General features: G+C 44.9%; 1 protein-coding gene across 3 annotated transcripts in view; it reads right to left on the reverse strand.

Moving 5' to 3' along the window:
* Positions 1-25,191, reverse strand: part of PAK5 (p21 (RAC1) activated kinase 5) — a gene marked incomplete at both ends in the record, with an annotated part of 172,196 nt that overhangs the window by 27,645 nt on the left and 119,360 nt on the right. Inside the window, 2 exons of one of the 3 annotated variants that reach the window (XM_082305229.1) lie at positions 12,006-12,220; positions 16,151-16,250. In XM_082305229.1, the coding sequence (XP_082161355.1) occupies positions 12,006-12,209 (204 nt within the window). Of the gene's footprint in view, positions 1-12,005; positions 12,221-16,150; positions 16,251-20,877; positions 20,943-25,191 lie in introns of those variants that run through there. The other 2 variants (XM_082305230.1, XM_082305228.1) reach the window with 2 other exon arrangements.

The raw sequence follows: 25,191 nt of genomic DNA on the forward strand, positions 1-25,191 counted from the left end.
CTTTTTTCTCAGTGAAAGATTTCTGGCTGCAGTTTGATTGAGCTTTCTGAAATACTTAAGTAAATTCCAGTGTGATAAAATTTTACGCTAGGGAAGTAATTGCCTTCATCTGCCAGCTCTGACAGTGGGGCGCTTGCTTAGGAGAGCAGAGGCTCTTGGGTCACTCTGCTGCAGTCGCGCTCATCTCCCTGCTTTTAATTAAAATGAGGATTTTGACAGTCTGATAATTTAGAAGAAACAATTTAAACTGTATTACTTTTTGCTGCGATTTACCACAGCGAAGGAAGCTTTATATATGGCAGATGCTTGAAGACAAAGTCAACGTGTCTGTTTCAGAGCGTACAGAGGCCAGCTCGAGAAGCTCCTCGTGCTCTGCAAGCCGCGGCGCAGGGCTGTGAATTACCTTCCCACTTCATAAATCACCAGGCAAAGGCGGCGGGCAGAAGAAGATGCTGATGAGTGCATCAGTCCCAAGTGCCGTGCAGCCGGCCTTCCGCAGATCGATGGGGCTCGTCTCCCACGAGCCCAGCAAAGTGCCGCTCAGGGTCGAGATGGTCACTGCAATCACAGCCCTGCGTATTTGGGATTAACGCAGTGAGGAAGGGTGGGATGATGTGTGCGGTGCACCGGCCAGGCCGGCAGGGAAGGGACTGTCAAGGTACAGCAGGAGAAACCACCCTGCAGCTGGTGCCGTGCTGAAAAACGCCTCCGTCCCACGGCCTTAAAAACAGCGAGGAAGTTTCAAGGTACTTCACTAAAATTGTGCCTTTCTGGCCACACACATGGAAGGTGTGCTTTTTAATCTGATCGATCTGTCTGAGTGTTATGGGCTCCTTCATCTTCTGAAGCCTCACTCTTTGATTTCAGAGAATTTAAGAATTTGTATTGGCAAAATAAAAACACAAAATAATTTCATATGCATTGTAAATTGCTGTATTCTTTCTTCCAAAGAAGTACATTAGTTTTCCTTTTCAAGGACAGCTATTAAATGGGAAGTGCAGAAATGAGAATGCCCTAAGTAAGTGGTACTAACTCCCACTGAGCAATTTTCACCTGCAAAAGTGGGCATAGAGCAGAGAGTGCCCCTGTACAGAAATCTAACGGTTAGGTCAAATATACAAGGCAGGTGAGAGGAAAGATATGAGGATCTTCCTGAGCTGATGTTTTAATTATTCATTCTTGTAAATAAGAAGCACAAATCAAACATCTTCTTGATGGGAACAAACCGAGGCAGAAGATCTCAGAGGATGCTCCGAAGCAGAGTAACTCACAGGGGCGATGCCCGGCACAGCACCACACTCTCTCATTTACAAGAAACCTCTGAAACATTTCTAGGGTAATCTCGATTTGATTCGATTTGCTGGGCTGCGCCGCCGTCAAGTGCACTCTGTCCCCAGCGGCAGATTGGTCCTAACACGCTTAATAAATTAATCTGCCCGACAAAGTGCTGCTCCCTCCTCTTCCTCCAACCCCCCCAGACAGCACGGAAAGTCTGGAGGAAGGAGAAGGGCCTGCTGATGAGAGAGAAAAGGGGTTGTTCCCCCCAGCCCGGGGCGCAGGATGGGAGTCAGACCCGATCTCCTGCCCCAGAGCGTTTTCCCGGGGTGGTTCATAAAAGCTGGTGTGTTTAAACCAGTTTTCTATGCCTCTGTATCCCTACGCTCCTGGAAAGTACTACTTCACATGGAAGCATAAGTCTTAGCAGTAAGCATCTTTACTTGCACTGTCCTCTGTTAAATGCAAATTAGGACATAAATAGCAATTACTGTTTTGTTCAGGCTATAAAACTGTAAAATTCAGTAAAATTCATAATCTCTTGCTATTCTTTTAACTGTGTGATCCTTATAGCTAACAAAAGCCTGTTGGATCTGATCTTGGCAATTAAAAAGCAGAAATGCTCATCCTAAATACTTCTCTTCTGTTCACTTTTTTCTCTCCAAAGACCTGTATCTGAAATGCCCTTTTTTTTTTCTGGCCTGCACAGTTCATCCCACAGACAACAGAAAAGGCGTTTAAAAGTCTCTGCAGGCAAGTCAGCGTTGTTCCCCGGTAATACACAGCACTTTCCTAGTGTAACTGGATCCTGCGTGAAGAGGAAGACAAGAAAGAGCGAGCAGCAAAGCACTTTCAAGTTCCTAGAGAGCCACCAAAGCCCAGATCTAATCATGTCAGAGCAGGAGATAAAAAAAACACATTTACACCTGGAGATTTGGCTCCACAGGTAAGCGAGCTGCTTGGCAACGTTATTTTCCCCCTGATCCTACTATTTATGAGCCAAACTCTGCTGGGATTGAATAAACTTGGCTGTTCGGTTATAATATAGAATATAATTTAATGGGACTATAACCTATATAATTTAATGGGACTATAACCTGTACGGTTTCTGTTCTAGACTACAGTGGACCAAAACAAGTTCATCAGTAGTCCTAGGAACAAATATATCATGGAGATGTGCAGAATGTGCAGTTACTGAACGACTATTATCATTGCATGGTTAAATGGAAGTGAAAGTAGCAAACACTGCCCTGGTGCCGATGTGGAGTGCAAATGCTGCGTGACCGATTTTATATGGAAATCCCCCCCACAGACCTGTTACGAAGCAGGCTGAAATGTCTACCTTGAACAAATGCCATCAGGATGCCCAAGCAGATTTCTCATTACTTCTGCTGTCCGAGTCCGCTTTCCACATGCGGGGAGATGAATTTGCAGAGATTTCTTGCTGCCACCTAGTGTTTCCCACTGCCGGCCACCGATGAAATTTTCTACCACCACAACACAACTTTGTATCCGAGGGACTTCAGCAGCACTATCGGAGGTTTGGCCAGTCCATGGAAATAAGAAATCTCCGAGGGTGTTTTACTCCATCAGCTTTCTCAGCTGAGCCAAGCGAGAGCTCACTGGACTATCTGACTGAAGCTTGGTAAAACACATTCAGCCTTTCTACATGTTTACCGGAGAAAGAAAGCATTTATTGCTTACACTTTAACGTTTATTTTCCACGCTTTTCTCTGGGGGATCACTGCCATGGTACAGGAACCAGAAGGACCCTACCGCCGCAGCAGCCGCCCCGAAGCACCACCTCAGCCTGCCCAAAATCCTGCTTCTGGCCTCAGAGATCTTGGGCGTCAGTGCGGGGAAAGTTTTGGAGGCGAAAAGCTTGGCTAAACAAATGGGAAGGAAACAGCAACCATGTTAGCAGCAATAGAGCCAGAGCCCTCCACCTCCTGGCAGAAAGCTGGGAGTGTGGCTCATTTATCAGGGCAGGCAAGCAAGCAACAGGAGTTAATGGAACAGTTTCCTATAAATTTGTCTTTAGGGACTAACTTCCACGTTAAAAAAAGAACCTGATTACGAGTGTCCTTGATCAGGATCTAATTCCTGGCTCTTTTCAGGTTATACAGTGCTACCTGGAGAGTATTCCCAGTCTGGTATTCCCAGAGGAGACCAGATTCAATTTCTGAAATGCTGACACTGAGAGTTTGCCCCTTTTATGTGTAGACCTACAGGTTAACATGTTTCTTCAGCTCTAAAGAAGGCTAGTCTGCCTCAGCAGATGTAGATCAGGAACTCTACATTTACTTTCTATCTTTACTTAGCATATTACAAAGTTCTGCTCGCCCGTGTAAGCTCTCATTAATAAAACTAAAGCTTGCCTCCAACACTAATATTACTCCAACACTAATATTACTTAAAATCACAATGCTGATGCAAACAACATTAAAAACATTCTTTTACTGATTACATTAGAGAAAACTACTTTTACCCACAGAAGTCTGTAATCTATATTATTGCTTACTATTGCTGCAGGCCCAGGTAAAGTAAATCCTTTCTCACATGAGCAGACCAATTCAAATCAATGTCAAGTCTTGCATGAACAAAGCTTACTCAGAAGACGAAGGTTTCTGAACAACATCCTTAGATCTCCACGCTGCAGGCAGCAAACTCCGACACGACTCCAGGGAAGAGCTCCATGAGCTCAGCGGGACTGTGCAGGTGTTGGTGCAAGCCTGCCGCCAAGTATCTGCAGGAGCAGGGTATTGGTAGCACAAGCTCCTTCGGGGATGTCAGGGACCTTCCAAACAAGGGACACGATCAGCAGGTGACTGATTATCACCCCTCCAAAGCAGAGGAGCAAAATGATGCACTTAAAGCCTTAGTGCAGCGCTGAACTCGTCTACATGGCTCAACGTGGGCCAAAGCATCGTTCCCTACCCAGAGGTATCTGCATCAGCTAGAGGGACCACCTCTGAAAACCACATTTCTGCAGGCATTACTCCTGGGTCATTTGAGCACATTTAAAGGATAGAAGTAAGATGGAATGTGCAAAACTTGTTTTGCCACTTACAGTATTTATTCCGTGTGGTGGGAGAGGTTTTTTTACCGGCAACCTCAGTGTTTCTCTATGATGGCCAGGTCCTGCTTGTAAACCCTGACACTGGTGTCTACAGTTCAGCTGCAGACGGACCCTCCAAACATACCTGGCTGAACCCGAGGGGTTTGTTATGAGGGACAAATATCTTGGTCAGAAAAATTACGTGAATAATTGATTTTCTGGTTCATTAGTTGAACCGAAAAACCGAGGAACATTTTGTATTTCGAATCAATCTGAAATGATAATGATGCTGGTTTTTCTTCTCCAAATGAGGCTCTAGAAAAACAATTTCAAGTCAAGCTGGATGAAGTGCTTCAATAGCGTGAAATGTAATGGTATGAAAATGAAAGAGCTGCTGCTAAAAAGCCGATCGGGAACTTTGCTGCTCAGAAAGCCAGAAACTCAAAACTATAAAGAACTGAGAATGCATCAGTTAAAAGCACGATGGGAAGAGGTGCTTCCTTAGACTAGACTAGACTAGACTATTTCAGTTGGAAGGAACCTACAATGATCATTTAGTCCAGCTGCCTGACCAATTCAGGGCTGATCAAGTTAAAGCATGTTATTAAGGGCATTGTCCAAACACTGACAGACTTGGCTTCACTTTATGATGACTCTAGGTTGCCAGTGTGATGCTGTAGTAAAAAAAATCCGTGCACCAGTTAATGTACTTTTGACAGAGATGAAGCTGTATTAATGTCACTGAACGTATGCGGATACGGGTATGGAGAAGACCTGAGGAGGGTGCAAGGAAAGAAGAAACTAGTATTACTGGAGCAATAGCACTCCTCTCCCCTAACTTTTGTCCTCGGGCAGTTTTTCACCTCACCTGACCTCCCTGCCCAGGGTCCATCGGTGGCGAGGGATGGGCAGCTCCCACCGTGGTGGCAGCAGAAGACGAGCTGCTATAACAGCTCTGCTCTGGTCTGCTTCCCAGGGCGCTTCACATCCAAGGCTGCTTTGATCTTTGAAGCCAAAATATTTCAATATTTTCACTGAAAACCCTGAAACAAACAATTTCTGATTTCCAAAATGTATCCTCTTCTAGCTGACACTCTTTACAGTGAAACTGCGTTTTCCATAAAATGAACTATTCATCTGAAACATTGTTTCCTACTCTTTTATTCAGGCATTTTCTCTCTTGTCGAACGCAACTTCACAGGCAGTAGCAATATACTTCTAAAGGTCTTACGTAAAAACCTATTATTTTCTGAAATCAGACAATCAGAAATAGAACAGAAAGTTTCCTCTGTGCAATGGAGTACGTATGAGACCATATTAACCTAGTCATATAAATTATAAAAAACTTCTGAGCTGTGTACTTCTTGCATTTATTTGTACTGTAGCCAATTCTTATTTGTACAGTGATAGATTCCCTGCAAGATTACACAAAATTGGCAGCTTGGCTCTTCTCACTCCAAGCAATGTCGCAGTAAGACACATCCATGGACACTAGGTGGCATATTTGTATCATATCTGTACAGGGGGGTACAGAGATTAACCGAAGTAGCATTGTCACTTAAAAACGTGGTAAATCAAATAGCCCTCAAGAGTGAAGCGTTATCCCTTTACAAGAAAAAGCTTCTACTTAAATACGTTGCTGTAGTTTCTTCTGGCACCGTGTAGCATCAAATGCATTCCTGTTTGGTGATCAAAATAAACTGGAAGTGGGGCTGCCTCACAGGACACTTGCAAATCTGACCATAATCACTTGTAGATGAAGACAATCACAGAAGAACTGAGGCTGGAAGGGACCTCTGCAGGTCACCCAGTCCAACCTCCTGCTCAGAGCTGGGCTTACATCAAAGCCCGGTCAGGCTGCTCAGGGCATCGTCCATCAAATTTTGCCCTCTCCAAAGGCTGAGATCCCACAGCCCCTCCGGGCTGCTATCCCGCTGCTCAACCACGCTTGCTGGCAAAACATTTTCCTTTTACCCAGATTTTCCTATGCTGCAAGGTGTTGGCTTTTGTCCTTTTTGGAGATGCCCCCTCCACTTTCTCTCCTCCCAGCTGAGCATGTGCCAGGCCCAACGTGCGATTGCAAAGCATGTAATTAGGAAACATGAGTTATTAAGTGTGAATTTTCATGATGTGGTTACAAGGAAGGCCCACGAGATGTCAGTAGTCTTCCAGGTCCTGTCCCAGCAAGAGCAGTGCTGTGGGTCCACAGCAGCCTGGTGGGATGGAAGCCAACCTTCTTCAAGCAAGAACTTCAGAATGTCCCATCTACAGAGGTTACACAGGAGGAATAAGTAAAAGGAGGAGCTATCAAGGAGAGGTAAAAATTTGGGAGGGTGAGGAAGAAGAGTCAGGACAACCACCGCTTTGTCCATCCACCCCCAAGCAGCGGGCAAAGCCTTTGAACAACTCTTCAATTCTAAATCCCCCTTTTCCTGGTCAGGCATTCCCTCTGTGCAATTCCACACGGGAGGAGAGGGCTGGGGGTTATCTAATGAGAGCTGGACATTTCTGGCTGCTCAAGCCCAGACAAGGACCCCTGCTCATCTCCTCTCTTTGAGGTCTTTGACGACTCAGCACTGCTGTGCACGGCTCTGCGCAAATGCTCGGTTGTCCTCCATCTAAGCAAGGAAAGCATGTCAATGTAGGAAAAAAACCGATACCTTAAACGAGGCTTGATTTCATTGCTGGAAATACTTGAAGAGGCCAAATAGGATGGGGAAGAGAAATATCTGTTTTTCCTTCTGTCAACATGCACTGTAAACAGAAGCTTTGATTTTCATGTCAGAGCTATTAAAAGGGCCACGACCAGTAACTCATTTTCTGATTATTTTTCCTGTGTAACAGAGAGGCTGAAATACACCAGTAGAAGCTTAGACAGGTTTTAAAGATTACAGTTAACTCACCAGTATCGGGGACAATGTTTGAAAGGCAGAAGTGAGAAAAACTAAAGCTAGTAAGACAAAACATACAGACTAGACCACTGAAACGCGAGGATGAAAGAGAGAAAAGCCAGTGACCCTGTGGTCTGTCCCCTACAGAAATTCTCCGCCCTGCAACACCCACACACTGCAGGACACCAGGTAAATGAACTACCGCCGGCTAATGGCACAATTAATGTGCATCTCAAATTAATGTGTATCTCGGCTCAGCCGTGGGGCACTCAAGGGCATTTTGGCGAAATGATAGAAAGTATGTTGTTTTCTCTACTTTTAAGGCAGCTCAACCCACAGGGCACAGAAGAGGCTCCTTCCATTTTGCCGAGAATGCAGCATCGATGTCAAGCTGAGGATCTCGCCCTGCCTTTGCTGGCTGAACACTGACCCCTCTGCATCGCCAAGCTGTGCTAATGCTCATCTCGGTGTATGTCAGACACCATGGGGCAGCGAAAGCCCTCATCCCCTTACACCCTATGTTTTCAAGGGAAGAAAATGGGGGAGAAAATACAGGAAACATGAAATTCCACCACATGAGCATGGCTGGATTTACTGCAACGTGCTCAGGGAAGAAGGACATGCAGAGGTCCCAGCAGGAAGGATGCAGCCCTCTTGATGCCTCTGCATATTTGGCCACCCAAATACTCACAGCCACCTCCTTCCTTACTCAAGGACAAGCCCTCCACCATGTCATCCTCAGGTTGAATACATGGATCTTCCTGACGGTGTGGGTGGGTGAGACTACCCAAAGCATCAACAAAAGCAAAGCGATGGAGGCTTCATGCACGTACCAGCGCAGACAACCAAAGAACAACCCCAGTGTGGTGTTTTTTTTCAGAAACAAATGGCATTTTTTTCCTCCAGTAACTGACAGAAGCGAGGATGCTCAGCTGTTCGCTGCATTGGGAAACATGAGAAGGGATTTTAACAAGTCTTCAGCGCCGTCCTGCTCCCACTGACAGCAGCAGACATTTAAGCATCTTAACGAAGCATCTTTACAAAGCCAGTGCTAAGCTCTTTTGGCAAAAATCCCCAAAATAAGGCTTCTGGTGCTTGTTTTGCTAATATTTCGAGCAGAGTGGAGAAACCATGAAGAATGAGTTTTGCTGCCTGAGGACAATGCATTTGCTTAGTTATTGATTCTGAAGCTTTCCGAAAATCAAAGGGTGGCAAAAAACTGAAGCTCCTGTGTAGCGCAATGGTGATGACAGGCCAAGCATATTGTGCGCTGAGGGCAAAGACGCAAACCGTGAGCGCCAGGTACACACGGGACAACTACAAAGTACTGAAGCAAGAGGACTGAGAGGCCTGGCATCAGGATCTCAGACTTCACAAAGCCCATTTTAAGTACAGAAAGACACAGACAGTTCAGATTTTTCACGCAGAGATGTTTTCAGTGAAAAATCAGCCTTTTTTCAACCCCTCGTCTCCACACCCCACACCTATCAACATCACTGTTGCTTTCTATTTTTCATGAAATTTTCTGCTGCGTTCTACTGACTCGTGTTAGCATCTGACATACACAATACTCTGCTGGTACCTGGGTCACCCACACCGAGAAGGGGAATCCCATTATTGTCTCTCCTCATGCTTGAAATGAATGAATTTGCACAGTCAGCTCAAGCTGGGATTCTAACACTGGTATTACCATGACAAGCCGCTGCCACCCGCGTGCAAAAGCACTACAAGCCTTTCATCCCAGCCAACGCAGAGGCAGGGCGATGACATCCCCCAGGATATTTGGGAGCCCAGGGCGCTGCCTCTTTGTCATCACTGCTGCTGCCTTTGAATATAGATGGAGCAGTGAGACTATTTATCATTCATTGGTTTTACCCAAAGGGATACACGATGTACCATCAGATCCTATCTGCTTTGCAGACTGAGAAACAAGCAAACACCACTAACCGGGAAAGCTGCAAAACCTACAGAAGTCAAGAAAAAGTCTTTCCCTTCCTTTGCTTCAGCTCTGGGTGAAGCCCAAAGCAAGCAAACACCAGTTCTGTCTCAAAAACAAGAAATTGTGCTCTGAAAGTCTACCTCGATGATCTGTGCTACTCTTCAGTTGCAAAGGAGCACCTATTAGCAGGAATGCTTCTGCCTCACACCATACAGGTAGTCAATACTGAAGTAATTGAACAGAGAATAAATTTAGGAGAGCAGAATAGCGGAGTTACAGAGCTGCTGTATGACCTGAAACCACAGCACTACCTCTGGCCAAATGCCTCCGCCTAACTTAATACTGTGACTCAAGACACAATTATGAATCTTCTGCTACACCTCAGTGCGTTCACAAGTGCGTTAATTAAACTATCAACTTGTGGGTGGAAAAGAGTAAAAAAAAAAAGTTGTAAACAATATTGAGATCTCGGAACCTTCGGTTCCTATCTTCGCGAACTGCAAGTGCATTTTAAATCTTCGGTCTCACTGAAGTTATGAAATCCTCAGTGCCTCAATAACCGTTTAACAGAACTAGAGGTGCTGGTGCGTGTACATACATAAAAAACTCATCTAAATTAAATTATTATGCTGAACTAGTTTAGCAACATTAAATATTCTTAGTTTTAAAGCGGCCACAACTCAGTTTCTCTCCATAAGTTAAGATATATCAAAACAAGGCATGTTAATTCTTAATAAATATACAGTAAAATGGTATCTTGCAACAGAGTTAAAAGCAAATTCTCAGATGACAGTCAATGCCTCTTAGTTGCTATTAAAACTAACCTGTCTTTTCTAGCACTATTATGGAGGCCCATTTCAACAGGCTGTAACTGAGTCTCAGATAGGGAAAGTAACTGGAGGGTGAAGGCACAATTTCTTGAAACCTTCAGTCTTAACCCCATTTCCTCATCTAACTATACCTTTGGAGCGGTGGCATGCAATTAACTGCAATTTGGGTAATCTGTTTCTAAATTCACATCTTCCATCTATGCAGAAAACGCTTCTCACAGGTCCCTCTGCAGACGGGCTTGTTTGGGCTGAGCCCCACGGCCACTGCCGAGATGGGTACCAGGTTGCAGGCATCCTGTCCCCGGGACACACACGTCGTGGGATGCACGGCCGCATCAAGGACTACCACGGCCCAAGGCTACACTGGAAGAATGAGCTCGGCTTGGGAGCCGCATTTTGCCTCCAGGCCCCAGCCCTTTCCTGGCACAGGATGGTTTAGTTCAGAATTGCATCCCTGGTATATGCACATATATAGACCCCTGATATACAGACATATGTAGACCTCTGATACACAGACAGAAAAGCAAGAATTGACAGTTTCTTGGAAACAACTGACAGGGATTTTCTCCACTTCAAAATGCAGCAATTACTCATTTGGGGCTTGACCCTTCACACCCCGCATTGTGTATTGCTTCAATGGGACTGTGCACATAAACCAAGCTATGCATATGTCCATTTGCAGCCTGAGACCCAAAGTCATATTGCCTGTATGGTGCTGAGAAAGCTAATACATTTTAAACATTTTTAAGCTTATGGATTTATGGCTCAAGAACTGCAGAAAAGAGATGGTACTGCTACAAGATAGTAAACTGATTCCCCCCCCCCCCCCCCCCCCTTTAAAACACCTTTATACATTCATGTCAAAATATCCAGGGATATTTTTGGTGTTAAGAAGCACTGTGGAACAAAGTTGCTCTCCTCCCCTAGCAGGAAAAGGTTTGCCTACTTTTTTCCTCATTATTCTGGGCCTCTATTATACAGTAAGATGTTTTACTACAGCAAAAAATCAAGACTTTGGTTTTATCCCTCTTGTCCTGTAGCAACACGCAGCAGTCCTGAACAGCAAGTGATGAGTGTCCTTCAGGAGCAGGCAGTAAACGTAAATTTAGCAAAGAGCACTTATCAAATATAAATACAGGGTCTGTGCTCTCTGGATTATCTGATTTTTCCCTTGCTGCAGAAAAATCCATGTGAAAATGAAATCCTAAATTTACTTTGCAGCTGCATGATGGCGAGACGCACATGGCTGGCGGGCTACAGGCAACCACCAGCACACAGGTGCGATTTACTGGGATGTTAGGATGTGCAATCCCAGAAACACTGCTAAATCCGGGCAAAGTTGTCTACCGGAATCCTGAGCCTCTAAGGATGGGGATCCCAGAGCCGCGCTGGTGCCCTGTCCAGTGCTGCTCTACCCTCCGAGCTAAGTTTTTTCCCCAGTTGTCCAGCCTGAACCTCCCAAGCCACAACCTGGGGCTGTTTCCCCTCATTTTACCACCCATCGAGGAGCTCAGCTCCATCACCTGTGTTAGCCCCTCTGGGCAGCAGCGGGTGGCAATGAGATCCCTCCCTGAGCTCCCTGCCCGGCTGAAAAAGCAATTTAATTTTTTTCCTTTGGTGTACTTTTCCCTCTCTTCCTTGCTCCAAACTGCCTTTGCCTAAAGCACTGTTCTTAAATTAATTATCAAGGAGCTTTATGCTGCAGAGGAGCATCATTTTGGGCCTCCTCCACTGGGACTTGTAGCTTTTTCTTCTGCAGCCTGGGAGCGTGAAGGCACAGTCCCTGCAAGACCTGTGACTCCACTCTTTTGGGACGTTTGTACAAGTTTTATACATATAACTCTCTTTCCTTACAGCTCGACTATTAAGTATTTGGATTTGCAGCTCTCTCTGTACTTGCACACTCCCCAGCCACCCCTGCCTCCCGGGACAGCCACTATTGGTATTACTTCATTAACGTTACATGCAATTAAAGGTAGGTTAGGAAATTCAAAGGTGACTTTGCACAATACCTTCATAGGCGCGAGCTGGATAGGAGTGATGCATGAGGGATCCACCATAGGCTTCGGCCTGTTTGCCGTGTCCGCCAGCAAGCTGTGCCACTGCTGAGGTAGTCCCGTGAACTTCTGCTCCCGGTGGTCAAAGCCAGTGTGAACCCGATGTTCGAAGTTAGAGGGCCCAGAGATTTCAAGCCTTTTCTTCTTTTTCCCGAACATGGTGGAAAAATCTGGAGAAGTCATAGGGAAACCGGAAAGAAAAGAAAAAAAAAAAAAAATCTTTATGCTTTGTTGCAACCTGCAGCCATTCTCTCTGCTGCATAGATAATTTTAGTAGATGTTATTAGCCAAATACCTATATGAATTTTACTCCGCACATACTGTCTTTGAGATCTATGCAAGGAAAGCACTTATCTGACCTCCTCTCACAGCATCTGAGATTTTAAGAAACTAACCCAGTCTCTAATCTATGCATGTTCATAATACCTTATGAAACAAGGAAATGCCTCTATTCCCAGCAGAGAAAGCCCCGGGTCTTACTTTCTACTCCTCTCTCTGCTAGCTGCTCGTGCTGCAAGTTGCGTCCCGTGAAAGCTCACAGCCCTGAGCAGTACCAGCAGCAGCGTACGGCTTTGCTTGGAGGACAGCACACAGCGTAAGGGGCGAGCCGTGCCCCGACATGCCACGAGAGCAAACGCGCACACAGCTTTGCATCTTAAATCTATACGCCAGATCTTGGAGAAGAGACAACCCATCCCAGATGAGAGCCTGGCCCCGCTATGTTCATATCTTGATCTCACCCAGCAGCAGTTAAAAGGGGATTTATTCCTACGCCATTGCAGCGATGCACATAGACGGAGAGCTCAGATCTAATTCCAGCCTGGCCTAAGGGCCTTCATCTGCATTCATAAAGGGTCCTGCTTAAAAACAATATCAGGTATCAGCTGCTATAACGATCATATTTACATGGCGTGACTTCTCCTTCAGGAGAGAAACGATTTGCTGTGAGGGAGCCGCGTGCCCGAAGCACCTGGGTTTATGCCCAGGTAGGTGCAGCTTGCCGGCTCCCAGCCAGCAGACTAAGGTAGGATTCATTACAGTGATGGCCCTACTCCTTTTAAGGTCCAGGAAGAAGGATCAGCTCCTTTGGTCTTCGTAACAGATAATGTGGAGAAGAGAGAGGAGTCCAACGCTGTGCAAGCAAGGAACTGGAGGCTGTTGGAGGCAACGTGACCTTCCCAGCTCGTGCATTGCTGGAGAGACCTGGGTTGACCTGGCTGCCCAGTAAAGCTAATTGTTAGAGCACTTACTCTACAGAAAGCGAGCATTTTGGTCAACTATTTAGTTGTTATCTCCTGACAAAAGTGGGTTTGTTTGCCTTCCTGCTGTCTGCTTTGCCCCTCCTGAGAAGCCTGGGGAAGGCAGCACGAGCAGATAGCTGGGGCAAGAGAGGTTTCAGAGGCAAAGTGGAAGGACGCAAGAACCGCAAACTGAAAGGGATGAAGGTATTTGCTAGGTATAGAAAACAGCCAATACACTCACAATCTGGCTTAACCCTTGGGTTTGGTGGGTCCCACCTTACAGCAAAGTGGAGCCTAATGGTTATATTGAGGCAAGTTCAGAATTGACTTTCTGAAGGACTCCAGAAACCTGCTGCATAAGGCAAGGAAAAAATCCTGGTCCCAGGGAAACAGAGAGAGATCCTGTTGTTTGTCAATGAAATACTGTCCTGTCCTGGAAAAGTCCTCTGCCTGCTTTCTGCTGTCTCAAAATAGTCCTCCGCCCTGATCTCACGGCCATTTCAAGCACGGCTCGGTAAGCCCTTGAGCAGCATCTGCCTGAAATAGCGGCCGGGCGAGGAGGCCAGCAGCATTGTAAAACCTTGGACCACAGGAGAGACTCAGCTGTAAAGGTGCTGCCCTGACTTTATGATTCAGGAGGCGGAGAAGAGAAGCTCAGGGAAGAAAATACAGCTGCGTTGCTGCTGCTGCAAAAAAAGATGGGATGATAAATCAGGTATTTATTCTACCCTCATTCCCTTTTACTAGTTTATTTAAAGATCAGGTCCATTATTTGAAAACTGATTGCTGGCTGCTTTGTAAGCCCCCCCTGCGTGTTTGCAGGTGATTATGGCTCCCTTGTGTGTATTTTCTTTAGACGGAGCAGACCTGCTCCTGTTGGCCTTTCTTCACAGGTCCCATCTTCCACACCTCCCTCTGGCTTCGCTCCCCTTCTCTGAACTCCCTCCAAACCTCCTGCCCTTCTGACAGTCTCTCTCCATCTCTGCTAGCTCTGGTATCTTCCTCACCTTCCTCTCCTGAAACCTCTTATGATCGCCTTTCTATCTAGCCCTTTTTCCACTTCCAACATCATCATCGTTTTATTTTTAATGCCAGTGGCATGTCAGGTACCTTGTGGCACTTGCAGAGGTGCTTCCAGCCTAACCCAAAGCCATCACGGTTGGCCTGTGGTCAAAGATTATTTATTTTCAAGGATCAAACAGAAGCAGCCAGCAGTTCAGGTAGTAGCTTGTATTCACCGCTCATCCCCAGGGCTCCACAAATCGCAGCCGGCTGCAGATCAATGGCACTGGATTGATTTCATTCACCCTCTGGGATGTGAATCTATGGGGGCTATTTGAGTCACATTTTAAACCATCAGCTCTAGACGTGTACTTCGTCATCTGATCAATGCCAGTACCTGCAGGGTTTTTCGCTAGACTTGCACCCTAATGCAGCTGTTGGGTGCTTGAAGTCCTCTAGAGCCCCAAACAACATCAGATAAATAAAAGCACATCAGCTGGCATACTGTACATCGCCTTTTTAAATATATACAGCAGACTCATTCAACAAGATACTACTCTTTTGTTTTTAAATTGCTCTTTGATACATTGCGCTCTCTTGTTTTAATACCATTGCAGCTAGAAGCAAATGTGAAATTTGGCCCAGCGGGACCATTACTTTCTCAGGAGAGTATTTTAGCCTCAAACCTGATGCCAAGACTATGTTTTTGCATGGGGATGGTGTCTGAGGCCTGTCCCCTCTTTTGACTTCAGCTCATCCTTACATCAGCTTAAATCGACCGTGAAGCTACAGCAGGAGAGACAGGGAGTAATACTGGTACCTTGCACAGCAAGGGATGGATTCAGCCATGCAGACAAATGCTATGCGTCTGGATGGCTGCAGAACATCCCCTGTGGGGCTGTGCCTGTGAAAGGTGACTGGGAAACCTGGCTGATGGTGGTCTCAGCCCCGTGGGAGTGGGGCCGGACTCCCTCTATGGCCACCTGGCCCAGCTCCGCACACAGTCTCTTGGTGCTACCAAAAGGAGCAAAGCCTCGACCAGCTCTTACGGCTATCAATAATAAATGCTGTGTACTGCTGCTTTGCTTCATCTGCCAGCGAGGTCTCTCTGTTTCACTACAAAGCTGACCTGTCCTTGCCGTGGTCCCTCTAAATAACTGTAATTAATATACACAGCAATCGCAAGGAAACTTCATTTCCCCTGACTTCTCCCAAAAAATGGGAACGATGCTACTTGTTTTCCTTAGCTGTCTGAGGATGTGGGTTTGGGGCTGCCACGCCAGTGAAACCTCCTGCTCTTGGCTTCTAAGAGCCCTGGGTCAGTCCCGTACAAGGTCCTTTTCCTTAGACCTCAAAACGGAGAGATGATTAAATCTCTTTGCCATAGCTTTATTGATACAATACAAAAAATAAAGCACTTACTCATTTAATCGGGTGTGGAAGTAGAAAACACCCCGGACAAGTGAATAAATGAGAAAGGTACGTCTTATTCGTAAAGCAATTTGATAAGCCTTGGAGAGCTAAGTGCTTTGAAGAGAAATGATGGACCTCTCCAGTTCCCCAGGATGCCAGAAAGTACGCATACAACACAAATGTTATGAAATTTCTATCAAGAGCACAAAATACATTTTACTAAAAAAGAAGCTCATTCAGGCACCTATCCGTTCTCTGTCACGCAAAACAGCAAGCCCCTCGCAGTCATTAAGAAACCCTAATTTTCTAGTGGGATTAGTTAGGAAAACATCCCACAGACAACGGGGCAATCGCCTGCATTTAGCAGGGGCAAAGGGAGGTACGTGGCTGCGGGGCTGCCGCTGTGGCATCCTCACCCAGCCCTCCCCATGCCAGGGCGCTCACCCTTAACTTAATTCCTCCTGACAGCCTCCAACGTACCCCTGATCCTGCCAGGTCTCTCAGCAAATGCCATCTCTCGCTCCAGCTCCTCCTGCGCTCGCCCCCGCAGAACCAAAGGAAACGAGGTGTCGTACTCCTAATTTGTTGCTATTTTTGTGGGGATGAGCACAACCAGGATGTCTGTCCTCTACTTGCATGTGCTTTGCCAACGAACAGCCTGGCTGATTTCAACACCACATACGTGGCACAAGGTGATACTCAACACGAGGCAGGCTGGGGGAGCCTGGCCCAACAACAGCTGCTACTGATGGCAGTAGGCTTGAGGTAGCTCCAGCAGAAAGAAAAAACAGGACTCATCATGATGTGGCTTCAGTGGGGTATTTCTGTAGCAAGACTTTGCTTATCCTTATGCTGAAATGATGTAGCACATTCATTTTTCATTTAGAAATGGGAGATTTGAAGGAGGTAGTCCTTCAATTGCAACAAGCAAAGAATTTAGTCAGTATGCTGGTGTGAGACCAAAAGCAAGTCTGTTCTTAACCGGGGAGCCAGGAGAGAAGTCTCTACTCAGCTCTGGCCTGCGATGCTGAAGGCCTCCTCCAACCCACGGTCCAACCGTGGCACAAGAATGAAGACAAGGGACTTTCTTTACCAAAACCATGATGGAAAAAATACGGACGTGACATTTACTGGAGGAAAACACAATACTGGTGGGGAAAATCAGACTACCGTACTGCCTCTCCTGCCTACGATGGCTGAGCAACCCACAGCAGTGCTGGTCCCAGCTGTGCCACTGGGGAACGGGGAAGAAGTAGGGATAGCAGGAGAAATGTGTGAGCTGTGCTCTATAGATACAGCTACCCAAAACCTTTTATAATGGCAGTATTTGTATTATTCAAGCTTCTGCCCAAGAAAGGAGTAGTGCCAGCTCTGCTAGCGCTTGCTGAACACAGCTCCATCCAGCTGCTGCAGGAACCGAGGTAATGCTGAAAGGGTGCTATCAGGAGCAATCACTGCATCTTGCACTTAATGCTGTTTACTCTAGTGCCTAACAAATCAAATTACATGCTAATCAGCACACGCTGCCTGTTAGATCTATGCCAGACTTGGCTCCTTTTCATTTCACTCCTTTCTATGCACAGAAATAATTCACTGAGCGCCACAGTGCTGTGGACTCCCGGACTGGTCCAAATTTCACGCGTGACCTCCAACAACAGATTGGGTCCCCACACACAGAGAAAATTCCCTGTGTCCAAGATATTGCCCATGCAAGGTGTGAGAGACAGACCAGCAAAGCAAATGGACTCTGTCAGCTACTGGACCATCGTCGTGCTGCCTCCCAGTCACAAACGAAGGTATTTTTCCGGCAAGAAGTATCCTACAGCCTTACCCTGGAATAAGAGGGTGGCTGTATTATTCTGGGTGCCACAGGGGCCCATTCAGGTCCTCCCACAAGGGTGTCTGTGCTCAGGGCAGGATTTCCAGCAACAGCCTTCCCACAAAAAGTTAAAGCCTTGCCCAGCTCGTATCCCTGAGCTCACGTTCAGAGGTGACAGCTTGCTCTTCTTGTTCAGCCTCATACACTTGGCCCCATCCTCGGGTTTTGGTGGGTTGTCCCTCCCCTGTACGTGAGATCAGGGGACACTCAGGGGGACTGATGAACTGAAAACCTCAAAGTCCAGATTTATGTAAATAGCCTCAGAACAAATTTTGGCACTTGGAGCATGTAAAACCCGAGGCAGCTGGAATAAAAAGACAAAAGGATGCCTTCAATCCTAAAATTAATCATAGTCTGTATCTTCTATTATATCCTAAATAAGAGTAATTCAGTCAATCCACCAAATAAGAGAGAAGTCTGCTCAACTCTGCCTGACTTATGGAGTGCCAGACCCTGTTCCCAGTGAAAAATTCAGAGCCACTTTTTTCTTCCACTTCCAGTAGCTATTCTTTTAGGTTAAAAACTAGGGAAGCTGGAAAGCCTTATTTTGTCTTGTAATATTGAAAACTACCAAGGAGTCCCAAGTGCATCTGCAAAGCACTGACAACGGCACTTGCCATCCCAGATGAGCCCACAGACTAATACTGAGCAAAGGTCTGTGCGATTTTGCCATACATAAAAACATGCAATAACCTTATAAAGTTGGTAACTAGAATAACAAAGTGAGATGGGTATTTTTACTTAAAAAAAGAACTTCTAGTGACTGTGCACCATAGCTACATAAACCCCTTTTTTTTTTTTTTTTCTATTAGAGTATTTCAGCAGCCAGATGCTGTGTCCCACTAACCCAAGGAAATCATCCGCGTCCAGCAGCAGCATAACCCTGAGCCGCCCTGGGAAGCCTGCAAGTATTTCTTATGCACACCTCGCTGCTGCTCCGGCGCCTGGCTGGGCTGTGAATATTCCCTCCGGAGGGGCTCAGCGTTCATCGCCTATCTCAGCCCAGCAACACGTTTGCTTTTTAAACAACCACCAGTTAGTTCATTTTCAATTAGGAAGCACACACCGCGTTAAGCCTGTCAGCCTGTATTTTTTCTGCAGGGATTCCCTGTGGTTCCTTTGCTGAGCAAGCAGCAGCAAAGAAAGCCCTCTCCCCTTGGGGACAGGCACGCTATTAGCATCTGGAAATTGCCTTCGGGCACACTGAGTATCATCTGCAAGCCCAGAGAAAAGGGCAGCAGCGAGGGCTTGAAACCCCCAACGCCCCGTGAAAAGGCACATTTTCCCCCAAGGCAGCAACAGCCAAAAAACATCAATAAAATGCTTCATTTTCAAGAACTTTTAAGAAAATTGTTAGGAACACAGATTGCAAAATGGGAGATGGGTGCGGGTCGCTCTCCTTTGATAATTTTTACTCACTAATAATAGTTTTCTGTAGCACAAGGACCTCAATTATTCCTCCCCAGAGCAAACAAAACGCAGTAATACATCATTAGCTTTGCCAGCTTCTGGTCCCGTGCTCTGATTAATTGTAACCTTTCCCGATATTTGATTGTAAATGAAAGAGTATGAATTGAGAAGCACAAAATTAAATTAACGTGTCAAGCCAGCTTGCATAGCCAGTACTGCAGATAAATGTGAGCTGGGCTGATACTCAATCTCAAGGAGAAAGCAAATGTCTGGTATGGACTGATGGCAGCATAAATCGCTAAGAAATACTCTGTAAGCGAGAGGTAAAAATGACGTTGGTTCTCCTTCAGCTCACACTGGTGCAACTCCCTGCTGCTGAGGCAAGTGGAAGGAGACCGACATATATCTATGTATCTATATAGCTATAAAACTGAGGAAAATGCTTAATTTTTTTTTTAATAAGGAGTAGCCACAACAATAGTTTTGTATTTCCTTTTTGTTTGCTTTAAGGATGGTTCTAAGCTTCTCAGTGGGGACTCTCTGCTGCTGGCTGCAATCACAGCGTGAGTTTCCTTTGGGGGGGAAAAAAAAAAAAAAAAGTGTCTTGATTGCAGGCATACATTTTTTAGAAGAATTTACCTCTATTTTTCTATTTTTAACTGAAAATACAGAGAATACTACCCTGTTTTTCAGGAGATGAAACAAGAAGCAATACCTGGAAAGCAGAGTGGACTGAACGAGAAGCCAGTAAAGTTAATGGAAAGGGTCTTAAAAATGGCACTGGTTTCAGGGCAGGCCTGACACACCACTGTGACTCTGGGGCAGAGGAGAAATCCCGTTTGACTTCCCAGATAAAATACTCCTAAATACTTCCCTAACTCCCAGAGGATCTTTCTGGGTGTACAGGATGGAGATGAACAGGGGGCAGCCAGGAACCGGGGGGCAGCTGCCTGCGGAGCGCACTCAAACCACAGGTAGGTGGGTCCTGCGGTCACTTCTTGTATTTATTCATTCATTTGCTGGTCTTATCTAGAGATCTCGTTACTTCTTTCGCTAGAAGGTAGCTTCAGACCTCGTGAAAGGATATTGTTTGATGGACAACCCCAAATGCAGCAGAATACCAGGTTGGTTCATCTCTCTAATTAGAGACTCCGTCTCCCGCAATCCCTGCTTAACCCTCTGCTCTTCGCAATTATGATTTGAGCATTTCAATTTGGGAACAATAAAATAAACCCTTAGAAAATGTTCTGACATACCCTACTAATGAATCAAGATGACGATTTTAAACATCGACTCTCTGGCAGCAACAAAAAGGATCTACAAATCCTGAATGAACTAAGTCAGCCCATACAGCCCAAATTTTGAGTCTTCTACCATCCTGCTAAGCTCTTCCGCGCATACATAGTGTCACTGATGAAAAATTAATCACCTGTGACCATACAGTTTTTCCAGACTAACTCTTATCTTTTTTAATTCAAAGGAAGTATAGAAATACCATTTTCAATGCATGTCCACATGAGTTTTAGGCACAAAAAAGCTTGACGGTCAATAGGAATCAACTTTTTCCCATGGATTTTCAAGGTGCCATATGTTTTTTGAGATGGGACAGACTCCAAAGTCATTTAAACACTATTAAAATACATGCTTAATCATGGAAAAATATATACTGATGGACTAGACCACACTCAATAAGCACAAAAATGCCATCCTTCCCAAAGCCCCTCATCTACCCTACGGCATTCTGCTCACTTCAACCTTAGGTCAAATCAGCCAATTTTTCAGAGTTCCCATGTCACTGCACAACATAATAAAAATACATTTAAACAATTACAAGCTGCCCAGGACTTGTCATTGTCCACATTTCTTTTCAATCCCACAATACCTTGTTTATGGTTGAAAATGCTTTCATTCGTCACAGCACAGTAGGGTGTCTCTTGATAGCTGGCCCATGAGACATATCTAATAGAAATGCACAACGGAACAAAACACAGGAAAAAATAATAACAAAAGGCAGCGCATGCTTCTAGAGAAATACCAAAAGCCGGTACAGAGTGGCCAAACCAGGATTGATGTACTCCAGGGAACAATACTCATTCTTCTTATTGAAAGCTACTCTTGTACGAGGACTCATTTCCACACACTGACTGACATGTGCTTTCCTAATTTAGAAAGTCTTGTGATTCCCAGTGGATTTTAATGCTCAGTAATTTTCAGCCGAGTAGCTTAAACGCGTGTATTGTAGTCAGTCACTCTCTATTCATGCACACATATATAGCAATGTACAGAGGTTCCTGCAGTGAATTAGTCTGCAACAGCTCTGGGTAGACTAACGAGGAAAAAAAAAAACCCGAAACCCTGCCAACCCCTGGAGGTAACTCAAATCGTTTCTATCCCTAGCAGTTGAAAAGATTTCAGATTTGCAGAAGCAAATAGTCCTTTGGGTGCTCAGCTTGAGATAATGAATGGTGGACACACGCAGGGAGAGGGTATTAAATAAGGCACCCATTAAATGAGACGCCCCAAATCTCAAGCTACTTCTGGAACTTCAAAGCAGTTGTAATATTTTTTCTAAGTTGATGTTGTCATTAATATTTTAAAATATAGAGTTCTATATTATAAGGGATGTTTGTACTCTATTTCTATGTCTGAAACAGCGACTCTATTTCTATGTTTTGAATTAGGAAAACATAATCAGTAAAAGGAAATACTGTCAAGAATTAAAGTGATGATATATTGGGAAAGACGACAGAGCAGAGAGATCAGGAAAGCCTACAGAAAAAATCAAAAGCGTGGTTGTGAAACAATATTACTTAATTCTGAATATTAGTGTTAGTAAATATCGATGTTTCTGTTGGGGTGACTGTAGGGTAAGAACTGCAGGGATACAAAATCATACATCTGTCAAGAGAAACAACTGAGAAAAGTGGTTGAAAAGCACTTGGAAAATCGCTCTGATGGATCAGGCACTAGGTTACACCACCTCTGCGTTTTGGGCCACAGCCTCAGTGGGGTCCACTGGCAAAACCTCAGCGAAATAGATGGATTGGCACCGACCCGCAGCACGGCGAAGAGGGCACTCAGGCATTAAAATTTCTTTTTTTTTTTTTTTTTTTCATGTAAAGCTTTAGTTTTAATTCTCTGAAACTGAGTTTCCTCCCCAACACTCAACAGTGGTTGCAAAGCTGGCATTACAAACATACCATTGACCAAAGCATGTTAGACTGTGGTAGGGCTTTTTTACAGTTCCCAGGAAAGCCTAATCACGAGACCATGCTGCTCCTCACAAGTGCCCTGTATTTACTATTGATGTATTGATAATTTGTAAAAAAATAGCTTCTCTTTTAAAAAAGGGATGCGAAATGGTTTCTAGGTCTCAAAACCAATTTATCTTGTGCTGGTTGCATCCATGACCATACCAAAACTGCATGGAGGAGGGGCTCTAGGGGGGTGCCTGCCCCGGCACAGGTTATGTTACAGCACCCAGCCAGTGCCACGGGGCAGGCGGTGACGAGCACGAACGGGACCGGAGGGGGACACAGGCCTGGGACAACATCACGTGCCACTGAGACACATTAATAAGATGGGGGGTCTGGAGCCAACCTCCTGCCATAAATCCTCACTGGTATGTTGGCATTCCACATGCTCGTTTTTTTTTTTTCTACAATAATATTAATTTCGTTTCTTATTTTACTTCTAAAACAATACAGGCTGTGCTGGCTCTCAGGAATTGCTCTATCACCATAGCATTTGTAATAAAGACTGCTTTCCAATGAATGATCAACAGAAACAAATGCTTCCTAATGCATTATTAATGGCAAGCCTCTGATAAGAATATTCTTCAGGATGAAATGCAACTTCTGCCCTGGAAGTGTTTACCAAGAAGTGGAACAAAATCAGATTATTTGATATGTCAAAATATCTTTAAAATGCAAACAAACATGTCTATAGATTAATGTATCCACAGCAAGTGCCTTGAAGATGAAAATCACGCCTGTTGTTATCACAGTGAGTTTCCTACCTTAGTATCAGGTTTTGCTCTGTATCACTCTAACATACAACTGAAGGAAAAATATTTCCATAGTCTACAATAAATCACAAATGTATAGATTCTACTTTAAATTATTATTCCTTACAAAATTTCTTGTCTTTTTCTCACTCTGGATAGTGCTGAGAAACTGGTTTGAAAGTCAATTCTTATCCTATTATCTATTGAGTTGCTGTCATGCAATACTCGATTTCCATATTAAAAATGAGAACCGATCCCTTGAAGGGTTTGCTAGAGCTTACTATTTATTACCTCCTTCAGAAAGTTTACCATAAGCTCTTTATACAGAACATTGAATGTTTACAAAGCGATGCCAGCTGAGTCCTCCTCCCTTTGGATCATCCACAACAATCAATAATTGCAACTGAGTAATTCCTCAACGCTGATTTTTCCGGAGCTAAGCGAGCTTCCCATGCAGGCTTTGTATTTTGCCATCTCCAGACATCAGTTTGGAAGTGATGGGTCTCACCTGTTCTCTGTTTAACTGGGAGATAAAGGTTGTAGGGAGAAATGGAGACCCTTTACGCTGTATCTCTGAAACCAGTGTGGAAGTTTTGAGGCCAGCCACAGAAATGCAAATAAAAACCATAATATCATCTGAAATGGTCCAAAAGGACACTTCCACTCTCTCAGAAAAACAAGGAAAGGAGATTGCCAGTTGACTATGTGACCAGCTAAGATGACTCCCAGAAACTTTGGTCTGGAAACACCAAGAGATGCTGCCATGTGACCATGTGTGAGTGGGTTCAGCTTTGAAACTTTTAGACAAATATGTCAAAATGCCACTTCTCTCCCAGAAGAAATGCTCCTGCTTGAACAACATGGCATCATCCCTCCCCAGCCCGCAGCCCAGACCAACTGATTTTGCAAGCGGCTCCAAAGGACGGTGTTACATTGAGAAAATGCCATCGTAACAAGGAGTCTGCGAGAGAAGGCAAGATCTTCTCCAAGTATTTTCTGAGAAATCTTATTTATCGCAGAGGGGGAGATGCTGAGCCTATGCAGAGGTGAAGAACTTGGCCACCATCTCTTGGGAATGAACAGCCCATGGCTCCCATCCTGCCAGGGAAATGGTGCCAGTGGCCCACCAGACCTCAAGCCCTCTTTTTATATCCCAGGAAAACACAAGTTCAGCATATTTGCATCTGGGATTACAGGTCCTTCTTGAAGTCTCAGCAGCAAAAATACACCATCAACTAGAAAATGATAATTAAAAAAGAAAAGGCATCTCTGCATGCTGACTCTGGTTGCATTCACCACTCTTTCCAGGGCCAGGCAGGTTCGTTCATTCATTCATTCGTTCCCTGCTTTGTTAAGGAACGACTGCTACAAAGCTGCTGATACAACTGGGAAATCAGAAGATGAGCTGGGAAAGCGACTGCAAAAAAATGCATTAAGGAAGCACGCGCGGTTATGCCAGGTGGCGGGGGCCAGAGTTAGCCCTCAGTGAAAAAAGGGACTGCAAAGTTCGCTGGTGGAGATAAGAATTAAGTGTGCAGATCCTAATGGAAATATTTTCTTACCAGAGCAAAATTATTGTTTCAAGTCAAATGAAATGTGTTGTCCAACCAAACCTTTCATTTCATTTTCACCATTTTCCTTTTTTTCTTAAATATGGAATAACAAAACTCAAAAGCTATTTAAGTTAAAACCCTCCAAATGTCAGCTTAGGGTTTTCCTCAATTTTTTGGACATATGATTCAATACATTCCCTGGTATTTTTTTGTTTCAGCTGATCTGAAAATTGTCTGTGCTCTGGGTGGGCATAAGAGATGACTCACGGTGTGCTTCATGGGGCAATACAAAGGTTTTAGAAAGATGATTTTAAGACAGCCGTGATACTCAAATTACTGGAGACATCGCAAATGAATAACACCATTACAATATACCCCTGTAAGTTAGTCTCTGCACTCCACGCGTGCTACTGCCTCAGCCTTCGGCTGCACCCTGTGCACCCACCCCGGCGTGTGTAATGGCGTGCAGCACCCAGCCTGGAGTTCAGCCATACTGACAGCCCTGAGTTTCTAAATTATTTCCAGCTTCTTCAGGATAAAGGCAGCAAGAAGTCCTGAACAGCTTTTAAAATGATTATGCAAAGCATAGTGGGCTGTGTAATACCTTTTCCAGTAAAACTCCCCTTTACTACTCTGA

This window comes from Platalea leucorodia (assembly GCF_965183815.1).
Source record: "Platalea leucorodia genome assembly, chromosome: 3".
In the NCBI taxonomy this organism is placed as follows: Eukaryota; Metazoa; Chordata; class Aves; order Pelecaniformes; family Threskiornithidae; genus Platalea; species Platalea leucorodia.